The following is an 18,800-nucleotide window of genomic DNA, read 5'->3' as shown; positions in this document are numbered from 1 at the left end:
TCTCCCTCGGCAAGTGAGCGCTGGAAATGCCGTGGATTTGGTGCAACGATCTCAGATGCGTGCACGAAAACATCAGCGCCAGTGTCCCGGCGTTTGATGAAACCGTAACACGATCTCACGTTGAACCAATTCACGGTTCCCTGGATGGTGGTGGCTCCTGACGGCACAGAACTGCTGTTTGGTGCCCCCCTCAACGGGTCGCAGGCACGAGCAGAGTCGCTAGAAAACTCGGGCATAGAGACGACTGGACAGGCCAAGCTATGCAAGAGGAGTCGCCAACCGCCTTTTTTTTTTTTTTTTTGAAATATTCTCCCCACAGCATGGTGAGGAACGGGCAAACAAAGAGCCCGTCAGAGAACAAGCGAAAATGGCTCCAATAAAGGAGCATAGCAGGGACGAAGACTGGCAGACAGGGCAAGGGCGGCAGAGGAAGGGAATGAGGCGATGGCGGAGACAACCCGATGATCGAGGAGGCAAGGGGGAGTGAGCGATAGACAAGCACGGCGCCGATGGAGAGGGCGCCAGCATGCTCAGATAGAAACCCCCAAACGACTCGGTGGTGGTTCGCGGCCGGCTGCTCCGATGTTAAACAGAGGGCAGAGAGGGACGAGAGCGTGATAGACAATACGGCGCCGATGGTAAGGGCGCCGAAGCTCAGGTCGAAGTCCCGAAACTCTGCCCTCAACCCCCATCTGACTTGCTCCAGCTCTCCACAGCAGCAGGTGGAAGCGTGGAGGGTAGGCCTGGTCCTGGTGGTCAAAAGGCACAACCCTGGTCCTGGTGGTGACGGAGAGAGGGTCGTCGGCCGGGTATAAAGGGCGGAGGAGCCTTGATCTCCTGATGGACCGACCAGGGCACTCCCCATGATGGAAGGACAGGCCCGTTCCTCGGCTGGTGCGGTTGCTGTGGAGAGCTGGTCCCGCCGGGAACAGCGGTGGAGGTGTTGCCTCGGCGAGAGGTGGGCTGCGAGTGGCCACCCGCCGTTGTTGTTGTTGTTGGGATATTCGTCCCAGGACGTACTGGGACACGGGCAAACATGTGAGCCCGTCACAGTTGCGCTATGCATGCGCATCTACATTATCGTGGCGGTGAGTAGCGACTGACTACCCGAAGTAATAGTGAAGTAGGAGCACGGGCAACTATGCCAGCGGCATCCCTCACCTCATCTTCTGATGGGATGTATGCCCCACTTGGGAGAGACCTGAGAGCACAAGTCACAGGGCAATGCAATAGATAGTGCAGGAGAGGCTCCTCCGACCTCTCTAAGCAGTGTTCACAAGGGTCTGGGGCCACTCCTTTTATCTGTTTATAACAGAAGTATCCCAAACGTAAACGCCGCAGCCTCACTAGCAGACGATTCGGTAAGCCCAGAGGGGGCTGCAATGGTGAATAAGAAGTGGCACTGGCATACCAAGTGGCAGAGCGTGAGCCTTCAGCCACACATAGCCTATTTTCCTCCACTGATTGATGTCCAATAGTCACAGCGAAAGATCTAATGATTTGAGCCTGACTTTTGCAGAGTGGGAACGTGACAGCAGGGAGAGAACAGGCAGAGCGCACAGCCTCATCTGCCATCTCATTCCCCAAGATGCCAACATGACCTGGAAGCCAGTGAAGGATGATCGTGGCTCCCCCACGGACGAGGAGAGAAGCTACAGTGTATATGGAGGATAACAAAAAGATGTTGTCTTTGAGGGAGAAGGAGCGAAGGCGCACAATAGATGAGGGCGAGTCTGTATGAATAACCACACGGCAATATCGGTGGTTGTGTGCATGCCGTAAAGCTCCCAGAATAGCAGCAAGCTCTGCCTGGAAGGGAAACGCCCCCTGGGACACCCGCCAAGACTCCACCATGTCACCAAAAACAAAGGCTGCCCCAGCAGTGCCATCAGCTGCCACAGAGCCATCAGTATAATAAACTGCTGACCCCGCAGACCCCAGAGCTGCTACCCGGCGGAGACTATCCTGACGGAGGAGTGCTGGGATGGTATTGCGAGGCTTTCCACCTGCTGGATAAACACACCGGAAAAGGGGAGGCTCCCAAGGTGGTGGTTCCTCAAACCCATTGAAGGGCGAGTCAGGGACCTGGCCTATATCGTCAGCAGCACCTATACTATGTAGCATAGCAACCGTGGCACGGGCCCAGTCCCGCCCAGGGGCCGGGTCAGGAGGGCGTGACAGAAGCCGCTTTAGAAGAACAGAGACTGGGAGATGTGGCCTGCGGTGCACAAGTTGGCGAGAGGTCGCTGCAGCCCGGAGCATAATTCTGCCCTTCAACGATGGGAAACCGCCCTCCACTCGCAGATTCACCAGTCTGGTCCAAGGAGGTGCATGCAGAATGATGCGCAGAGCCTCATTCTGTATGACCTCCAGAGACTGGGAAACACCTGGGGCAAGACCCGCCAGGTAGATGGCACTATAGTCCACCAAAGACCTAATAGCGTGGACGTAAAACGTGCGCAGCACATAAAAAGAGGCCCCCAAACTCTTCTTTGAGAGGGAGCGAAGAGCAGACAGACGTGTCTTTGCCCGCTCATGCAAGTACCTGACGTGGCTCTCGAACGTAAGGTTGCTGTCTAGCCGCACCCCAAGATATGTATGTACTGCCACGAGAGACAGCTGGTGGCCACCAAGCAGAAGGGGAAAGCGGGGAGGCCTAAGGCCAAAAGGCATGCATTTGGTTTTGTCAAAATTAATTTTTAGGCCCAGCTCCGCACACTTACTATACAGCCGTGCAAGTGCAACGTTTGCATGTGCATAACAATCCCTCCTGGCTATGACGGGGGCCAGATCATTGGCATAGCATAGGAGGGTAACGCCGCGCCCATAGTCCACAGTAAGGAGCCCCTCCATGAGGATATTAAAAAGGAGAGGGCTCAAGACGCTCCCCTGGGGGGTGCCGTTTGGGTGGTTATGAAAGGAGGAGAGCTACCCCTGGAAGCGGACCCCCGCAGCACACTCATGAAAAAAGTCTGCAAGCCATGACAAGAGCCTGCCACCCACTCCCTTGTCTGCAAGAGCCTGGAGGATGACTTTAGGGCTCGCCAACTCAAAAGCTTTCTCAAGGTCAAGGAAGATCGCCATCCCCACTCCACCCCGAAGTTCACCGAGGAGAGATGCAAGGCAGTGAGAGGCACTTCTGCCTGGATGATATGCAAATATCCTCTGGTGAAGCGGACCTAACCTCCATGCTAGACGCGCCTGCACAACCCGCTCAGCTGTCTTGGCAATACAGCTGAGCAGCGAGATGGGGCGCATGGCACCGGGATTGTTAGGCTTTGGGATGGGGTGGATGACAGCAGTCTTCCACGACCTCGGCAGACGACCCTCAGACCACGAGAGGTTGAGCAGATCAAGAAGCCGCTCCTTACCACAATCTCCCGCATGCGACAGGATGGAATAAGTCAGCCCATCAAGGCCTGGAGCTGCAAAGCTGCCAGCAGCTCTTCACTAGTGATGGGGCAATCAGCTGGATCAGGACGGTCACAGGCTGCCTGAATAGCCTCAACACGAGAGGCGGACAGCTGCTCCTGCATGGCCAAGATGGACCGCGGGAGATTGCAGGAGGCAGAGCAGTCTGCAAAGTGCTGAGCCAGGCGGCCGGCCTCTGCGACGGGGTCAGGATGTGAAGGTGGACGGGAGGGACGTGGATCAGAGATGGACCTGATTCTCCTCCACATCTCACGGAGTGTAGAGTGAGAATCCAGGGTACAACACCACCTAATCCACGCCTCCTCCCTAAGGCGGCGCTTCCCCGCGAGGACATGGCGAGACACGGCAGACAAGCACCGGCGGCACGGCGAAGTGCGGCGCCGCCGGTACTGTCTGCAAGCTGCATTCAGCCTCCGATTCAACTCCCTGACCCTATCACAATAGAACCAGCCGTCCCGGTAGCACCCCGCAAAGCACTGCTGCAACGGGATTGCAAGAGATGCTGCTTGCCTAAATGCATCAGCAACTTGTTCTGCTCGACCCTCGAGGTCTGATGCAGGGGCAGATGAGAAGGCAAGAGTGAGAGCCCTGTCAAAGACTGCCCAGTCAGCCCTGCTCATATCCCACCTCTGAGGAGGCGACCCGGGTGGAGGAAGGGGAGCCAAAGGTAGATCCACCACAACAGCATAGTGGTCACTCATGAGGTGGGGATGGAGTGACCACGTTGCCGAGCCTGCGAGAGGGGTGGAAACAAAAGTAAGGTCTAGTCGACCTCCCCTAATATGAGTAGCCTCACCGATATCATTCAGCAGGGAGACACCTCCCATCTCCTCCATAACCACGGAGATGTGCCGACCAGCCTCGTTGGTCCTGAGAGGCGAGGAAAACATATCGTGGTGTGCATTGAAGTTGCCTCCAAGGAACACAGGCCCCCTTGTAGCCTGGGAGAACAAGTCCCCCAACTCCAGAGAGGCATCCTGGCCACGATATACATTTAAAACAGTGAGGGGTGACCCCGCCAATTGTAGGATCACGCCCTGGACCTCAACACCAGTCCCACAGTAAGGAGGCTCACAGACTGCAGAACCGATGTGGTCCCTAACCAGAACGGCACAACCCTGAGCTACACCACGTTCATGAGGGAGGAGATAGGAGGTGTATCCCGCCAAACGAAACCAGGAGCCCTCAGTCAACAAGGTTTCCTGCAGGAGAATAACATGTGGTTGATCCCTGTTGGCCACCTCTTGCAGGAGGGGAAGCTTACTTATTGCTCCTGCGCAGTTCCACTGGAGGACCCTGAGGTAGGTACCGTCCCGGTGTCCGGAGACAGACAGAGGCGAACCTCCTCCGACTCCTGACCCACTGGAGTCAATGGAGGCACCAAGGGGGCCGATGGAAGGTGAGGAGAGCCGGCCACTAGGGTGCGGGGTGGCCGACCTTTGGTCTTGGCTACCTTTGAAACAGCCCATCTGGGGGACGACCTGGGCTTCCTCAGTGAGCAAGGCTGCTTGGCTGAGGCAGGAGGAGCAACGAGCTGTCGTTTCGCCTCGACTGCCTGATTCAGCATACGGTCCACTACAGCCACTATAGGATCTGTGTTCAGCTGGACCCCCAGAGTCTGAGCCACGGTCTCTGCTATGGCCAGAGCCAATTGCGTCCCCAGGGTGCGCAGCTCGTCCAGTGTGAAGAGTGGGGCTGCTTGAGTTGGATGTGCCTGCGGAGGAGGGGTTTGTGATACTGGCGCGAGCACTGGATCCTCTTGGGAAGGAGGGGGCGGCAGGGGTGATGGATCCACTGAGGCCATGGGTCTGTGAACTTCCGCCACTGTCTCGACAGTCTGTGCGGGCGTTGGCAGGGGAGGAAAAGCAGTCGTGTCTAAGACAGGAGGACTCTGTGCCTGGGGGCGGCATTGTTGACCCCAAACAAAAGTGCCTGGGGGAGCTGGCGTTGATATCAAGGACTGCTGTTCCTGCACCCAAGAGACCTGCCTTTCTCTGCCCTGGTTCACCCTCTTCACCCTCGCTGGGCAACTGGGATGCCAGGCATGGTGTGCTCCTGCACAGTTGGGACAGCGGGAGGTGACCGGCTCCTTTGCTTGGAATTTCGCCAAGCACTGCTCCATGTCGTGGGAGCCGCTGCAGATCCCGCACACTATAGGCCTGTTGCAGCTTGCACGATGGTGTCCGAACCTCTGGCAGCGGTAGCACCTCAGTGGCTCTGGAGTGTACTGGCTGCGCCCGTTCACTCTCCAGTTACCCAAGATCGAGAGAGGGGCCGCGGGGGCCGCGGAGGGTGACACACACCTGTAGGGTTTCCTCCCGCGTCCTCTGGTGCTGGCACCTGGTAGCCTCCTCTACTAATTCGTGCCTTCGGAGGATGTCTAATGGGAAACGACGAGGGTATCTCATTACTACAGCCTTCGTCACCTGTCCACCCCGTGTGAGCTCTGTTACCTTCACCGTTGCCACCTCGTCCTCTGCTACAGCCTTGAGCTGCTGGTAAGCCTCCTCCGTGGAAGGAATGAGGACACAACTTTCGTCCCTGCCAAATCGATTTCTCGCTGCAAGACCCGGCAGCTGGCTCTCCAGGGCCGCCACTGCATCGTAGCTGGTTTCGTAGCCCGATTGCAGTGGAACCCTGAAAGCTGGGAAGGAGGAGCGGGGTGGAGGAGGGGCTGCCACAGGCACTGAAGGGCGAGGTGGAGGAGGAGGCTGCTTCAAAGCAGGCAGAGAAAAACCCTGGGCTGCAGGCTTGGTCAGGGTTGCACGCTTAGCCCTGCGAGACACAAGGGTAAACCCCTCATCATCTGCAGAGGCATTAGCATTAACAGCAGGAGTAGCAGCAGCAGGTGAACCAGCATCATCATGTGAAGTAGCAGTGTCGGGGTTTGGAGCAGGCACAATGTCATCCATCCCCTCATGGCGGCGAGCTATCTTCCTGGGTGCAGTAAAGGAAGCAGAGGAACAAGAATCAGGACGTCCTGGATCAGCACAACCGCCAGCAGACACATTCGAGCTATCCCTTGATCCACAACGCTCACTTTTCCTCCCAGTAGTCAAATACTTCTTGCCTCCGTCATCAGCTGGATGGGTGACCGAGGTTAAGACACCCTGGGCCAAGACAGCAGCTGGATGGGTGACCGCAGCCATGCTCCCACCCAAGACCCCAGGAACCGTCTCAACCCTACCTCCAGCATAGGGGACGCGAGCAGATGAACCAGGCAGCGGGATCCTGGATGGCAGAGGAATCCTTGAAGGCCCCGGGGGCCTAGGCCTCGACTTGCCTGTCATCACACACAGGCACAAACACCCACACAGACACCCACACTAACACTCACACAAACACACAGACAGGCACACAGAAACGCAGGAAGAAGCCTACCTACTGTGGCAGGAATCTGCCCCCCTGCTAGAGGAGGACGCGGCAGCCCTTACCACAGCCCCGAAGGTCTTGCCTAACCCTAGCTCTAACCAAAGTTTTGGCTCACCCCTGCAGCTTCCTATAACCACACCGACTACGGGGCCCCCTTGTGTACCAGGCCTGCGCCTGGAAACCGCGGGGTTCGGCTTCATACCACGTACCAGGGGAACACTAAGAGCCGGAAAGGAAATACAGTAAGAGGCAAAAAAGAAACCACTGAAGGGCGAGTGCACACAAGTGTGCGCACCCCGGTACACAACAGCGGCTGGAGACCAAGGCATGGTCAGGATGAAGGCGGCGAGCAACGACAGTAACAACACCTCAAGCACTGGCGAGAGACAAAAAGGGCAGAGCAGCTCGATCGACGGCGAACCAGAGAGCTGTTACCCTTGTTGAAGCAAGACAGGAGCAGGAGATGATGTCAGTGTGGAGGCAGGCAGCAGAATGGCCACCCGCCTTGTTGTTGTTGTTGTAAGATATTCGTCTCAGCAGTGCTGAGACACGGGCAAACAGTGAGCCCGTCAGTGGTGCACATGTAGCGCACAAGCTGTATTTAACGAGGAGGGGGGTAGTCCCTAACTGTTTGTAGTAAAATTTTAAAAGGTGTTCTGGCCACAATGCCAGCAGCGTCAGTATAATCGTTGGCCGATTGGGCAAAGCCAGCTGCGGGACGGGATCTGAGATGAGCTGTGGCAGGGCAGTGAAGTATGTAATGGATGAGAGGCGTATCCAACCTCTCTAAGCAATGAGCACACGGATCTGTTGCCGCATTTTTAATCTGCTTATAGCATGGGAATCCCATTCGTAATCTTCTAAGATGCACTAAAAGATAGTTTGGCAGGCCTGGGGGAGGCACCAAAGGAGAGTATGATGTGGCTATGTCATACCAAGTCGCAGATGTGGAACCTTCAGTGACGCAAAGCTGGTGCTCCTCCCGAGACAGCCTACCTATTTTTGCAGTCAAAGTGCGACGGACATGTGATGGGCCGGGGAGAAGTGGGAACGTGATCTCTGGCAGAGAGCAGGCAGAGCGTGCAGCGACATCAGCTGTTTCGTTCCCAGTGATCCCCACATGTCCTGGGAGCCAATGAAGAGTGATAGTGGCTCCTCGCTGGACAAGGAGGGTTGCAAATGTATGGATGGCCGTTATGAGAAAGATATTGTCTTGCAGCGAGAATGAGCGCAACCTCTGCAGAGAAGAAAGGGAGTCTGTATGAACAACGATGCATTGGTAATGATGATGGTGAGCATGTCGCAACGCACCCAGAATTGCCGCGAGCTCTGCCTGAAATGCAGATACACCAGGGGAGAGGCGCCATGATTCAACTGTCCTTCCAAGGACGAAAGCGGACCCAGCAGAGCCATCAGGGTGGACCGACCCATCTGTAAAGTAAGTGGCCGAGCCCGGGGAGTGCAGAGCAGCCACCTGACTGAGACCCACCTGTCGCAGGATGGCAGGGATAGAGGAGCGAGGTTTTGCCTCCGTTGGAGTAAGAATGCGGAATGGAGGTGGCCTCCATGGCGGTGGGTGTTGAAACCCAGGAAATGGGGAATCAGGGCCTTGGCAGAGACAAGGCGCGACTTCCAGGTTGTGGATAAGAGCCGCCGTGGTTCGGGCCCAGTCGCGTTGGGGGAGCGGCTCAGGTGGTCGTCGTAGTAGTCGTAGGAGCAGGGCAGAGACTGGCAGTTCTGGTCGGCGCTGCACTAACTGGTGAGTGATAAGCGTCACTCGTAGTGCTATTCGGTGCGCCAGCGACGGCAAACCACTCTCCATCCGTAAGTTAGTGATCCGGGTCCAACGTGGAGCACCCAGCATGATTCGTAGAGCATCATTCTGGATGACTTCCAGTGATCTGGAGATTGGCGGTGTGAGGCCAGACAAGCAGATTGCTCCGTAGTCCACAAGAGAGCGGATCGCGTGGATGTAAAAAGTGCGGAGGACTGCATATGATGCCCCCAGACTCCGTCGTGAAAGGTATCGGAGGGCAGCCATGCGAGTTAAGGCACGCTCCCTCAGATATCGGACGTGGCTGCCAAAGGTGAGGCCCCCGTCAAACCAGACCCCCAGATACTGGTGCGAAGTGACCACAGTGAGCTGGTGGCCTCCGAGCAGCACCGGGAAGTCAGGAGGACGGAGGCCAAAGGGCAGACATTTAGTCTTCGTGAGATTTATTTTGAGCCCTAGCTCATTGCATTTTTCATGCAGGCAGGAGAGGGCAGAATAAGCCTGCGAAAAACAGTCCCTGCGTGTAAAAATGAGGGCTAGGTCGTCTGCATAGCACAGTAGTGTTATGCCAGGCCCATAGTCAATGGTTAAAAGCCCCTCCATCAAGATGTTAAACAAGAGCGGGCTTAAGACACTTCCCTGAGGGGTGCCATTGTCATGATGAGAAAAAGGGGAGAGATGCCCCTGAAATCTACCCCCGCTGATCGAGCAGTGAAAAAGTCCTTGATCCAGGATAGTAACCTGCCTCCCACACCCCTGGCTGCAAGAGCAGCCAAGATAACAGTTGGGTTCGCTAGTTCAAACGCCCTCTCAAGGTCGAGGAAGACGGCCATTCCCTTTCCTCCCCTCAGCTCCCCAAGGAATGATGCGAGGCAGTGGGTGGTACTCCTGCCAGGGTGAAAAGCATAAATCCTTGGGTGCAGTGGTCCCAGCCGCCAAGCAAGGCGGGCCCGCACAACCCTCTCAGCCGTCTTGGCAACACAGCTGAGGAGGGAGATGGGGCGCATGGCGGCGGGATCACGAGGTTTCGGAATCGGGTGGATAACAGCCGTCTTCCACGACCTCGGAAGACGCCCCTCAGACCACGATAGATTGAGCAGGTCAAGTAGACGTGCTCTACCATAATCTCCGGCATTTGCTAAGACAGAGTATGTGAGGCCGTCAAGCCCCGGCGCAGTGTCCTCTCTGCGCTGCAGCGCTTTATGAAGCTCCCCACTGGTTATCAGACAGTCAGCAGGGTCAGGCCTATCACATGCTGCCTGAATTGCTGCAGTGCGAGAGGCGGACAGCTGTTCCTGTAGGGCTCTGACAGACTGCGGGAGATTAGACGAGGCAGAGCGGTCGGCGAAGTGCTTAGCAAGACGGCTGGCCTCAGCGGCAGGGTCAGGATGAGATGGAGGACGGGGGGGACGTGGATCGGAGATGGACTTGATTCTTCTCCACATCTCACGGAGAGTGGAGTGAGAATCCAACGTCCGACACCATCCAATCCACGTCTCCTCCTTAAGGCGGCGTTTCTCTGAAGCCACATTGCGTGTCACTGCGACCAAGTACCGACGGTGCGGAGATGTACGGCACCGCCGGTACTGCCTGCGAGCCGCATTGAGTCTCCTGTTCAATTCCTTGACCCTGTCGCAGTAGATCCAGCCGTCTCGGTAGCACCTCGCCGAGCGTCGCTGCACGGGGATGGCAAGAGAGGCAGCTTGTGCAAAAATGCGTGCTACCTGATCCGCCTGACTATCGAGATCCGAGGCATGAGGGGATGTCTCGAAGGCCGTTGTGAGAGCACGAGCGAAGGCAGCCCAGTTCGCCCTGCGTAGGTCCCACCGTGGTGGTGGAGGTGGGGGTGGCGGGAGGGAGCGAGAGGCAGGTCAACCCTGAGAGCGAAGTGGTCACTCGCAAGGTGTGGGTGGAGTGACCATGACGCCAGGCCTGACAGAGGGGTTGAGATAAAGGAGAGGTCGAGGCGACCTCCTCCAATATGGGTGGGCTCTGTCGTGTCGTTTAGGAGGGAGACACCACCCATCTCCTCCAGAAGTAAAGAAATGTGCCGTCCTGCCTCATTGGACTGAAGAGGCGATGACAGAAGGGCGTGGTGGGCATTGAAGTCGCCCCCAATGTACACGCCCCCCTGGCAGCTTGGGAGAAAAGTTCCCCCAACTCCAGGGTGCTCCTCTGGCTTCGGTATACATTGTATACCGTCAGGGGCGACGTCGCCAGATGGAGAACCACGCCCTGAACCTCCACATCAGGTCCACAGAAAGGAGGGGACTCACAATCCGTGCACGCGATGTGGTCCTGGACCAGAACGGCACATCCCCGTGTAACGCCACGAATATACGGGAGGAGATGGGTGGTGTATCCCGAGAGATGGAAAGTGGAATTGCCTGGGAGCAGGGTCTCCTGCAGGAGAATGACATGAGGGCGGTCCCGTGCGGCCGCCTCCTGCAAAAGGGGGAGCTTGTTCCGTGCTCCCAAGCAATTCCACTGGAGGAGCCTGAGAGAGCGGTCTACTGGCCGTCCGGTGACAGTTGCGGACGGTCGTTCTCCTGCAGCAGTGGTGAGGCCCTGTCCATCACTTTGGACCCTGATGGTGGTAGGGTTTGCCCTAAACGATGACGCTGACGAGGCAGCTGTGCGGTGGAAGACTGAGCATTGGGAGGTCGTGGCTTTACCCTCTTGGACGGGCGAGCTGTCCTGTGCAGTGTGGGACGGGGTCGCCCTGCCGAACGAGCTGGGCGGCGAGGGGACAGAGGAGCACCTAGGCTCGCCATCTTCCTGTCGATCGCCTGGTCTACTAGGCGATTGGCAGCCGCGGCAAGGGGCTCTGTTGGGAGAGGGATGTCGAGGGTTAAGGCAACTGTTTTGGCGAGGGTCAGCGCCAGCTCCGTGGCAAAGGTCCTGAGCTCCTCCGTTGTGAATGAGATCGCTGGAGGAGCGGGAGCGGTTGGTGGACTGGGTGTGGAGCCAGGCACTGGTGGTGGAACAGGCAGTGGCTGGCTGGTCTCTACAGGTGGAAGTGCTGGTGAGACAGGCGGCTGCTGGCGGTGGACCTCGGCTGTGATCTGGACCACAGTCAGGGCTGAGGGCAATGGAGGGAACTCTTTGTCGCTGAGAGGTGGTGGGCGCTGGATGAGAGGGCGGCGCTGTTGGCCCCAGATGAAAGTGCCGGGGGGAGCTGGAGTAGCGCTGGCGGCCTGGTTCTCCTGCACAAACGCTACCTGCCTCTCTCGACCCTGGTTCACTCGGTGAACCCTCGCGGGGCAGCTGGGGTGCCAGGCGTGGTGTCGCCCGGAGCAGTTGGGGCACTTGGCCGCAACTGGTTCCTTCGCCTTGTACCGCTGGAGGCACTCGGCCGTGTCGTGGCCGCCACTGCACATGCCGCAGATGACGGGGCGGTTGCAATTGGCACGGTGGTGCCCGTAGCGTTGGCAGCGGTAGCAACGGAGAGGCTCTGGGGTGAAGGGGCGAAGGTGATATGTTCCCCAGTTCCCCAGGTCTATGGCAGGGATCAGAGGACCCCGCAGGGTGACAATGACCTGTCGAGTCTCCTCTCGGGTCCGCGTGTTTTGGCATCGGGTTGCCTCCTCGACTTGAGGGTGGTGAAGGAGAATCTCTATGGGCATTCGCAAGGGATAGCCCATGACCACTGCCTTCGTAGACTGTTGACCAGGCATCAGCTCTACTAGCTTTACAGGGCAGGCCTCGTCCTGCAGGGCTGTTCTTAAGAGGTCGTAGGCTCCCTCGTCCTGTGGCACCAACACTGAGCTTCCATCCCGACCCATGAGATTGGAGCAGCGTAGCCCTGGCAGGTGACGCTCTAGTGCAGCCACGGTGTCGTAGCTCGTCGCATGCCCGTCCTGGACCGGCACACGGAAAGCTGGAAATGCAGAGCGGGGAGGCGGACGCACAGCTACCGACACGGAGGGACGAGCAGCAGAGGGATCCCTGAGGGGAGGCCCAGTGCGCACTGCCGGAGAAGGGCCGTTTCCCTGGCGAGCACGCCTCGATCCCTTGCGCATCACGGGGTGAAACCCTCATCTTCCTGCAGAGCGGGATCAGCAGAGGGGGGGAGCTGAGTCGCAGCAGGAGCCTCCGAAGTGCCCCTGGTGGAAGAGAGAGATGGTGGAGCAAGTGTAACCTCCTCCATAGCCTCATGTCGGCGGGCCGCCTTGGCAGAGCGGGTAGAGTCACCACGCAAGCGAGGTGCCGCTCTCGTGGATGTTAGGGTAGAGGGGTTAGCACACGCGGCCTCGTGAGCGGACGAGTGGGAGCTCGAGTCTGAGCAGTGACGCTCCCTCTTCGTGCCTGTGGTAGGGCACGGGATGGAGGGCCTCAACTGAGGAAGCGGGAGGCGGGAATGCCCCGGGGGCCTAGGGATGCTGGATCCCTGCATGCTCACCGGAGCAGGCCAAAAAAAAAAAAAAAAAAAACTCAGTCAAAAACACACACACACACACACACAGACACCTCACACACACAACCACTCAAAAATCACAAGCAAACAAAATACAGAAAAAGAGGCCAGGTCCCTACAGTGACGGGCAACCTATGCTCCCCGCCCTCTAAAGGGCGATGGGAGGCCCCGCCACTGCCCCTTTCGGGTCTTCCCTACTCTAACAGAGCCGCCCTCACCGCCTCCTATAACCAGGCCCTAAAGGCCCCCCTTCATGGAAGTGCCCTAACGGCACCCCTTCAGGGTTCGGCGTCGTACTACGGTGAGGTACACTAACGGCAGGCCAAAAAAAAAAAAAAAAAAAAAAAAAACACCCACACACTCAGTCACAAACACACACACACTCCCACTCACACCCAGGCAATCTGAGACTAAGTCTCAGAAAAAACCTGTAAAGCAAAAGAAAAGCTTCCTCAGTGCCAGAGACTAAGTCCAAACTGGCAAAAAACGAGGCGAAACAGGCGAAATTCTCCACGAGTGAATGAAACAGAGTTCACAGCTCGAGAGAAAACGGCCAGACCTCCGCACCCGACAGAGTCTGAGCTAGGAGTGGCCACCCGCCCGTGACCTTCCCTTAAATACCCGTCTTCCCGATCCGGGCCCATCCCACCCGCGAATGGGAACGAGGCAGAAGCCGGGCTACGATCTGGCAGCAATCACATATAAGGATTTCAGCCAGCGCGTGGGCCTGGGGGACTTTGATGCATGGTCGTGAGGAGCGTAGACGTGTTTTCTGTTGCGCTGTTCTCTAGTTTTCAGGGCTGCCTCACCGGCATTAGCTTTTTTTTTTTTTTTCACCCCTCTGGTGACACTTAGGATTAGCTAGTACTAATTTTCCTCCCTACCCTTGCTAGAGATATAGTAAGTGTCTATAGTGTCTATATCTATTTACTAAGATTACCTTTGCTTACTCGCCCACGGAGGGTCCCCCCCACTGATCGCTCTGGGGTGTGAAGTAACACGGTCGGGCCTCCCTGGAGTGGTTTTAGAGGGCAATCTTAGCCATAGGTGTGTTGTCCTGTTTTTTTTGTCCCTTGTTTGTTTTTTCTCTTTCTTCCCACTTCCCCTTTAGGGGGAAGTGGTCACTATGGCGGACGCCACTGCTGCCAGTCCTGACCGACCCCCGACTGTCTCACGGACGGACTACCCCCAGACTGAACGGCCCCGGACACGCCCTCTGCTAGACATTGACGTAAAAAATGCGAGTTTTGTTTTGCTGCACGCGGTTGGTTCTACTCCCCTGTCCAGCCTCAATCCCTTCATTATCAAGAAGGTGATTGATGGATGTGCAGGAGAGGTAGAACAGGTCAAAAAACTTGCTAGCGGAGATCTCCTAGTAAAGACTGCAAACTCGTCCCAGGTTAAGGATTTGATGAAGATGAGCAAATTCCATTGCTATGATGTTGTGCCGACGATCCCTCACTCCATGAATTCCTGCAAGGGAGTCATCACTTGCAGGGACCTCATGGTCATGGAAGAGGACGACATCATACGTGAACTTGCTCATGAAGATGTAATTGAAGCCCGTTTCATCACGAGATTTTCCGAGGGCAGGAGGACGAAAACGGCAACGGTTATATTGACTTTCGGTAAAGTGACTCTCCCAACCCATATCAAAGTGGGGTATGAAATTGTTAACGTCAGGACATACATCCCTAACCCACTTCGTTGTTTACGATGTCAGTTATATGGACACCATGAAAAGTCTTGTCGGGCTTCTCAATCAGTCTGTGGCAAGTGCGTAACGCAAGGTCATGATGCTGACCATTGCACATCAGAGGGTGTCAGCTGCTTTCACTGCAAGGGTGCTCACTTCACTTCCTCTAGGGATTGTCCCAAGTGGAAGGAGGAGAAAGAGGTCTGTGCGGTGAAGGCGACTGAGGGCATCTCTTTCTACGAAGCAAGGAAAAAGGTGAAGGAGTTGCATGCAACTCCCACACCGAATAGGTCCTATGCTTCGGCAGTGATGTCCCGCCCTGTGATGTGCACTGTGGAGACGCAGACTGATCTCGTGCTTGTTAATCAAGTCACTCACTCTACCTCCACCTCCACCTCTAAACCTCCTGTAAAATCCAACTCTCTAACTGACCTCCCTAAAGCTTCATCATACTCACAGGCCGCTGCTGCTTCTCAGTCAGTCAAGCCTAAATCGAAGCCTGACAAGACTGTAAAACATAACTTCACCACCCTTTCAAAGCCACGTCCTCATGTCCTCCCTGCTCCTAGCCCAGCGAGGGAGAGGAAGAATAGCTCTTCCTCGGTGTAATCTGGGAGCCCTGTTATTGACCAAAATATGGAGGTTTCCGTCAGCAAGCACCGGGAAAGGTCCCCCGGTAGCCACTCGCCTGGTCGCGGGGGGCATAAAAAAACTAAACACACTGGCCCTCCTCGTAAATCTTAAACCGCCGCATTCACTATACTACAGTGGAATTGTAGAGGTATTGGGAATAAGTTACAGAATATAGCAATCTTGCTTTCTATACACAGGCCAGACGTTATTTGTTTACAGGAGACGCGCCTGGAGGATCACCCTGATCCTCCACAGTTAAAACACTACCACTCGTATAGAAGATATGAAGGTCACGGAGTAGCCATATACACACACAAATCACACCCACAAACAGAAGTGATTCTAAATTCTACTCTGGAAGCGGTCGCGTGCAGAGTAAAATTTAATAACACGTATCTGTCTATTTGCTCTCTGTACTGTCCTCCACATGGCCCCATTGATAGTGATGCTTTAAATTCACTACTGGAACATCTCCCTGGGAATAAGTTAGTGTTGGGCGATTTTAACGCCCATCACTATCAATGGGGTAGCTTGAGGATTGATGGTCGTGGGGAGCAAGTAGCCGACCTAATACTACAGTCCAACCTCTGTCTTCTGAACGATGGTAGAGCGACTCGTGTAGATGATCGTACTGGTAACTTTTCGGCCATTGACTTATCTTTGGCCTCCCCTGGTATACATCAAGATTTTTTATGGAATCCTTATGACGACTCCTTGGGAAGTGATCATTTACCCATCTGTCTTTCTTATACATGCGACATCATTTCGGACCCTCCACCTCCAAAATTTAACTATAAGAAAGCAGATTGGGGATCCTTCTCAAGGATCGCCAATTTAGATATATCTGGGGAGACCATAGATGTTAAGGTCGAAAATATAACTACTTCCATATTACATGCAGCCGAGGCTGCTATTCCCAAGACTTCTACAGTTCATGCGAAGCCTAGAGCACATTGGTGGACGCCGGATTGCCGACAAGCATTAAGAAAACGCAATAGGAGATACAGGATTTTTGATAGTCAGCCCACTGAGAAAAATTTTATTGCATACAAACAGGCACAGGCTGAGGCAAGGAGAATAATAAGAAGGGCCAAACGTGACTCCTGGCGGTCCTTCGTGTCCACGGTGACTCGTACAACACCATTACGTAAAGTCTAGTCCAACATAAGAATATTAAATAATAAAGGCCCATATTTCCCAATCACCACCTTGCAAGTAAATAATAACATCTATGACGAGCCCGTGGACGTTGCTAACATCCTCGCCAGGAGTTTTTCTCATGTAAGTAGCTCAGCCAATTATGACCCGCGTTTCCAACATCATAAACGCACGGCTGAGCTACAGATATTAGACTTTGCCACAGAAGATGTAAACTCCCCGTACAACCAAGAGTTTACGCTAGATGAACTGCTCCTTGCTTTTAAATCCTGTAAAGACACCAGCCCTGGACCAGACACCATCACGTACGGTATGATCCAGCATCTTAATCAGGGCAACCTGATTAAGATGTTAGCATTGTACAATGAGATTTGGGCGTCTCGAACGTTCCCAAACTCATGGCAATTTGCGCATGTCATACCGATACTCAAAGAGGCTGGTCGTCTTATGAATCCCACTTCATTTCGTCCTATTGTGTTGACTTCTTGTCTATGTAAGGTCATGGAACGTATGGTTAACAATAGGCTTCTTTTTGTTTTAGAGTCGAAAAATTTCTTAAATGATCAACAATGTGGCTTCCGTAAATACAGAAGTTCACTAGATCATTTAATGAATTTGGAGCATTGTATTGCAGAGGCATTTGCCAATAAAGAATTCATGATAGGGGTGTTCATGGACATCCATAAAGCCTATGACATGACCTGGCGACACGGTATACTAATGAAGCTCTATGCTTATGGTTTAAGAGGAAATTTACCTGTTTTTATTTTAAATTTCTTAAGGGACAGAACTTTCTCTGTCAAATTGCCCCGTAACGTAACATCGGATATATTTATCCAGGAAAACGGGATGCCACAGGGAAGTGTGTTTAGTCCTACTTTATTTAGTATTATGATCAATGATATTCTGTTATCAGCTCCCATCCCGGGGAATCTTAAATACTCGCTCTACGCTGACGATTGTGCAATATGGCACTCTTCCCGTAATGCACAATTTTCGGCTGGGCGGATTCAAGCAGCCCTCGACTCCGTCCACCAATGGGCCTTGCAGTGGGGATTTAAGTTTTCCGTACGTAAGTGTGCCGCTATAGTTTTCACTAATCGTAACGTACCTAATTTGTGCTTAACTTTGGATAATCAGGCGGTACCTTTTCAAAATTCTGTAAAATTTTTAGGAATACATTTTGATCGTAGAATGAATTTTTTAAACTTCACGTTAATACTTTGCTTGCTCGTTGTGATAAACCGTTAAATGTCCTTAAGTACCTAGCAGGTACTACCTGGGGTGCCGACAGAAAATCTTTATTAATGGTGTATAAGTCCCTTATTCGATCGAAGCTAGACTATGGCGCACAGTTGTATGGCTCGGCATCCGATGCCATGCTGAAAGGATTGGATGTGCTACAGAATAAATGTTTGCGAATGTGTCTTGGAGCCGTCCGGTGTACCCGTGTGACTCGTATGGAAGTGGAGGCGAATGTGCCTCCCCTCCGTATTCGCCGTGACCACCTAGCCTTGTCCTACGGCATAAGGACGTTAAGGAAAAGTAATATTGGCAATGTGGCCTGTACCCCCCTGCGTCAAGACCATCACCTTCTGCGGGGGGGGTGTCGGCCACTTGCAGTTCGTCTCCACTTACTGACTCAGGAGCTTGATGTGGACCCCAGTGACTGTGACAAGTTGGTGCTAAAAAATATAGTGCCTTGGGAGCCGCCCAGCTTTACAGTCGATGTCACATGGCTCCCAGCACCAAAGGCCAAGGCGCCGGAGGCGGAGGTCCACCACTTGTTTCGTAACATCATTGTTCGTCACTTGGGGTCCCATCAATTGTACACCGACGACTCCAAGTCGAGTGAATGTGTGGGTGCAAGTGTGTGGTCGACTGAATGTGCCCTCAGGTATCGGTTGCCGACTCATACATCTGTGTTTACTTCAGAACTTTTTGCTATTGACAAAGTCATAGACTATGCTCTCAATTCTAGGCATGACTCATTTGTCATATTTTCAGATTCAAAATCAGCCCTTCAGGCAATTGCATCTTGTACTACGGACTCTCATGAGATCCAGGGCCGCATCGTTAATAAGTTGCATTCATGCAACAAGTCATTCACGCTGATCTGGGTGCCTGGTCATTGTCGTATCTACGGCAATGAGCAGGCTGACTTACTTGCAAAGTCGGCTGTAGAGCTCGAGGAGACTTGGGACGTTCCTCGTGATCTACGGTCGAGTCTATCTCTCGGAAAGAAATCAATAAATCTTCTGTGGCAAGGTCAGTGGACCAGACTAAATATTCCAACTTGTAAGCCGTACCTGGGCGAC

General features: G+C 54.4%; 2 protein-coding genes across 2 annotated transcripts; both read right to left on the bottom strand.

Moving 5' to 3' along the window:
- Positions 1 to 1,077: 1,077 nt before the first annotated feature.
- Positions 1,078 to 2,853, bottom strand: LOC145389477 (uncharacterized). The gene has a single exon (XM_080264770.1). The coding sequence runs from the start codon at positions 2,851 to 2,853 to the stop codon at positions 1,078 to 1,080; it is 1,776 nt and encodes a 591-aa protein (XP_080120896.1).
- Positions 2,854 to 2,928: 75 nt separating this feature from the next.
- LOC145389476 (uncharacterized) lies at positions 2,929 to 3,258 on the bottom strand. Its single transcript, XM_080264769.1, has one exon. The coding sequence runs from the start codon at positions 3,256 to 3,258 to the stop codon at positions 2,929 to 2,931; it is 330 nt and encodes a 109-aa protein (XP_080120895.1).
- Positions 3,259 to 18,800: the final 15,542 nt, after the last annotated feature.

Source organism: Coenobita brevimanus, chromosome 117 (genome assembly GCF_032717465.1).
Source record: "Coenobita brevimanus isolate Jiangsu-jjx chromosome 117, ASM3271746v2, whole genome shotgun sequence".
Classification (NCBI taxonomy): Eukaryota; Metazoa; Arthropoda; class Malacostraca; order Decapoda; family Coenobitidae; genus Coenobita; species Coenobita brevimanus.
This window is presented reverse-complemented; position numbering and strand designations above follow the sequence as displayed.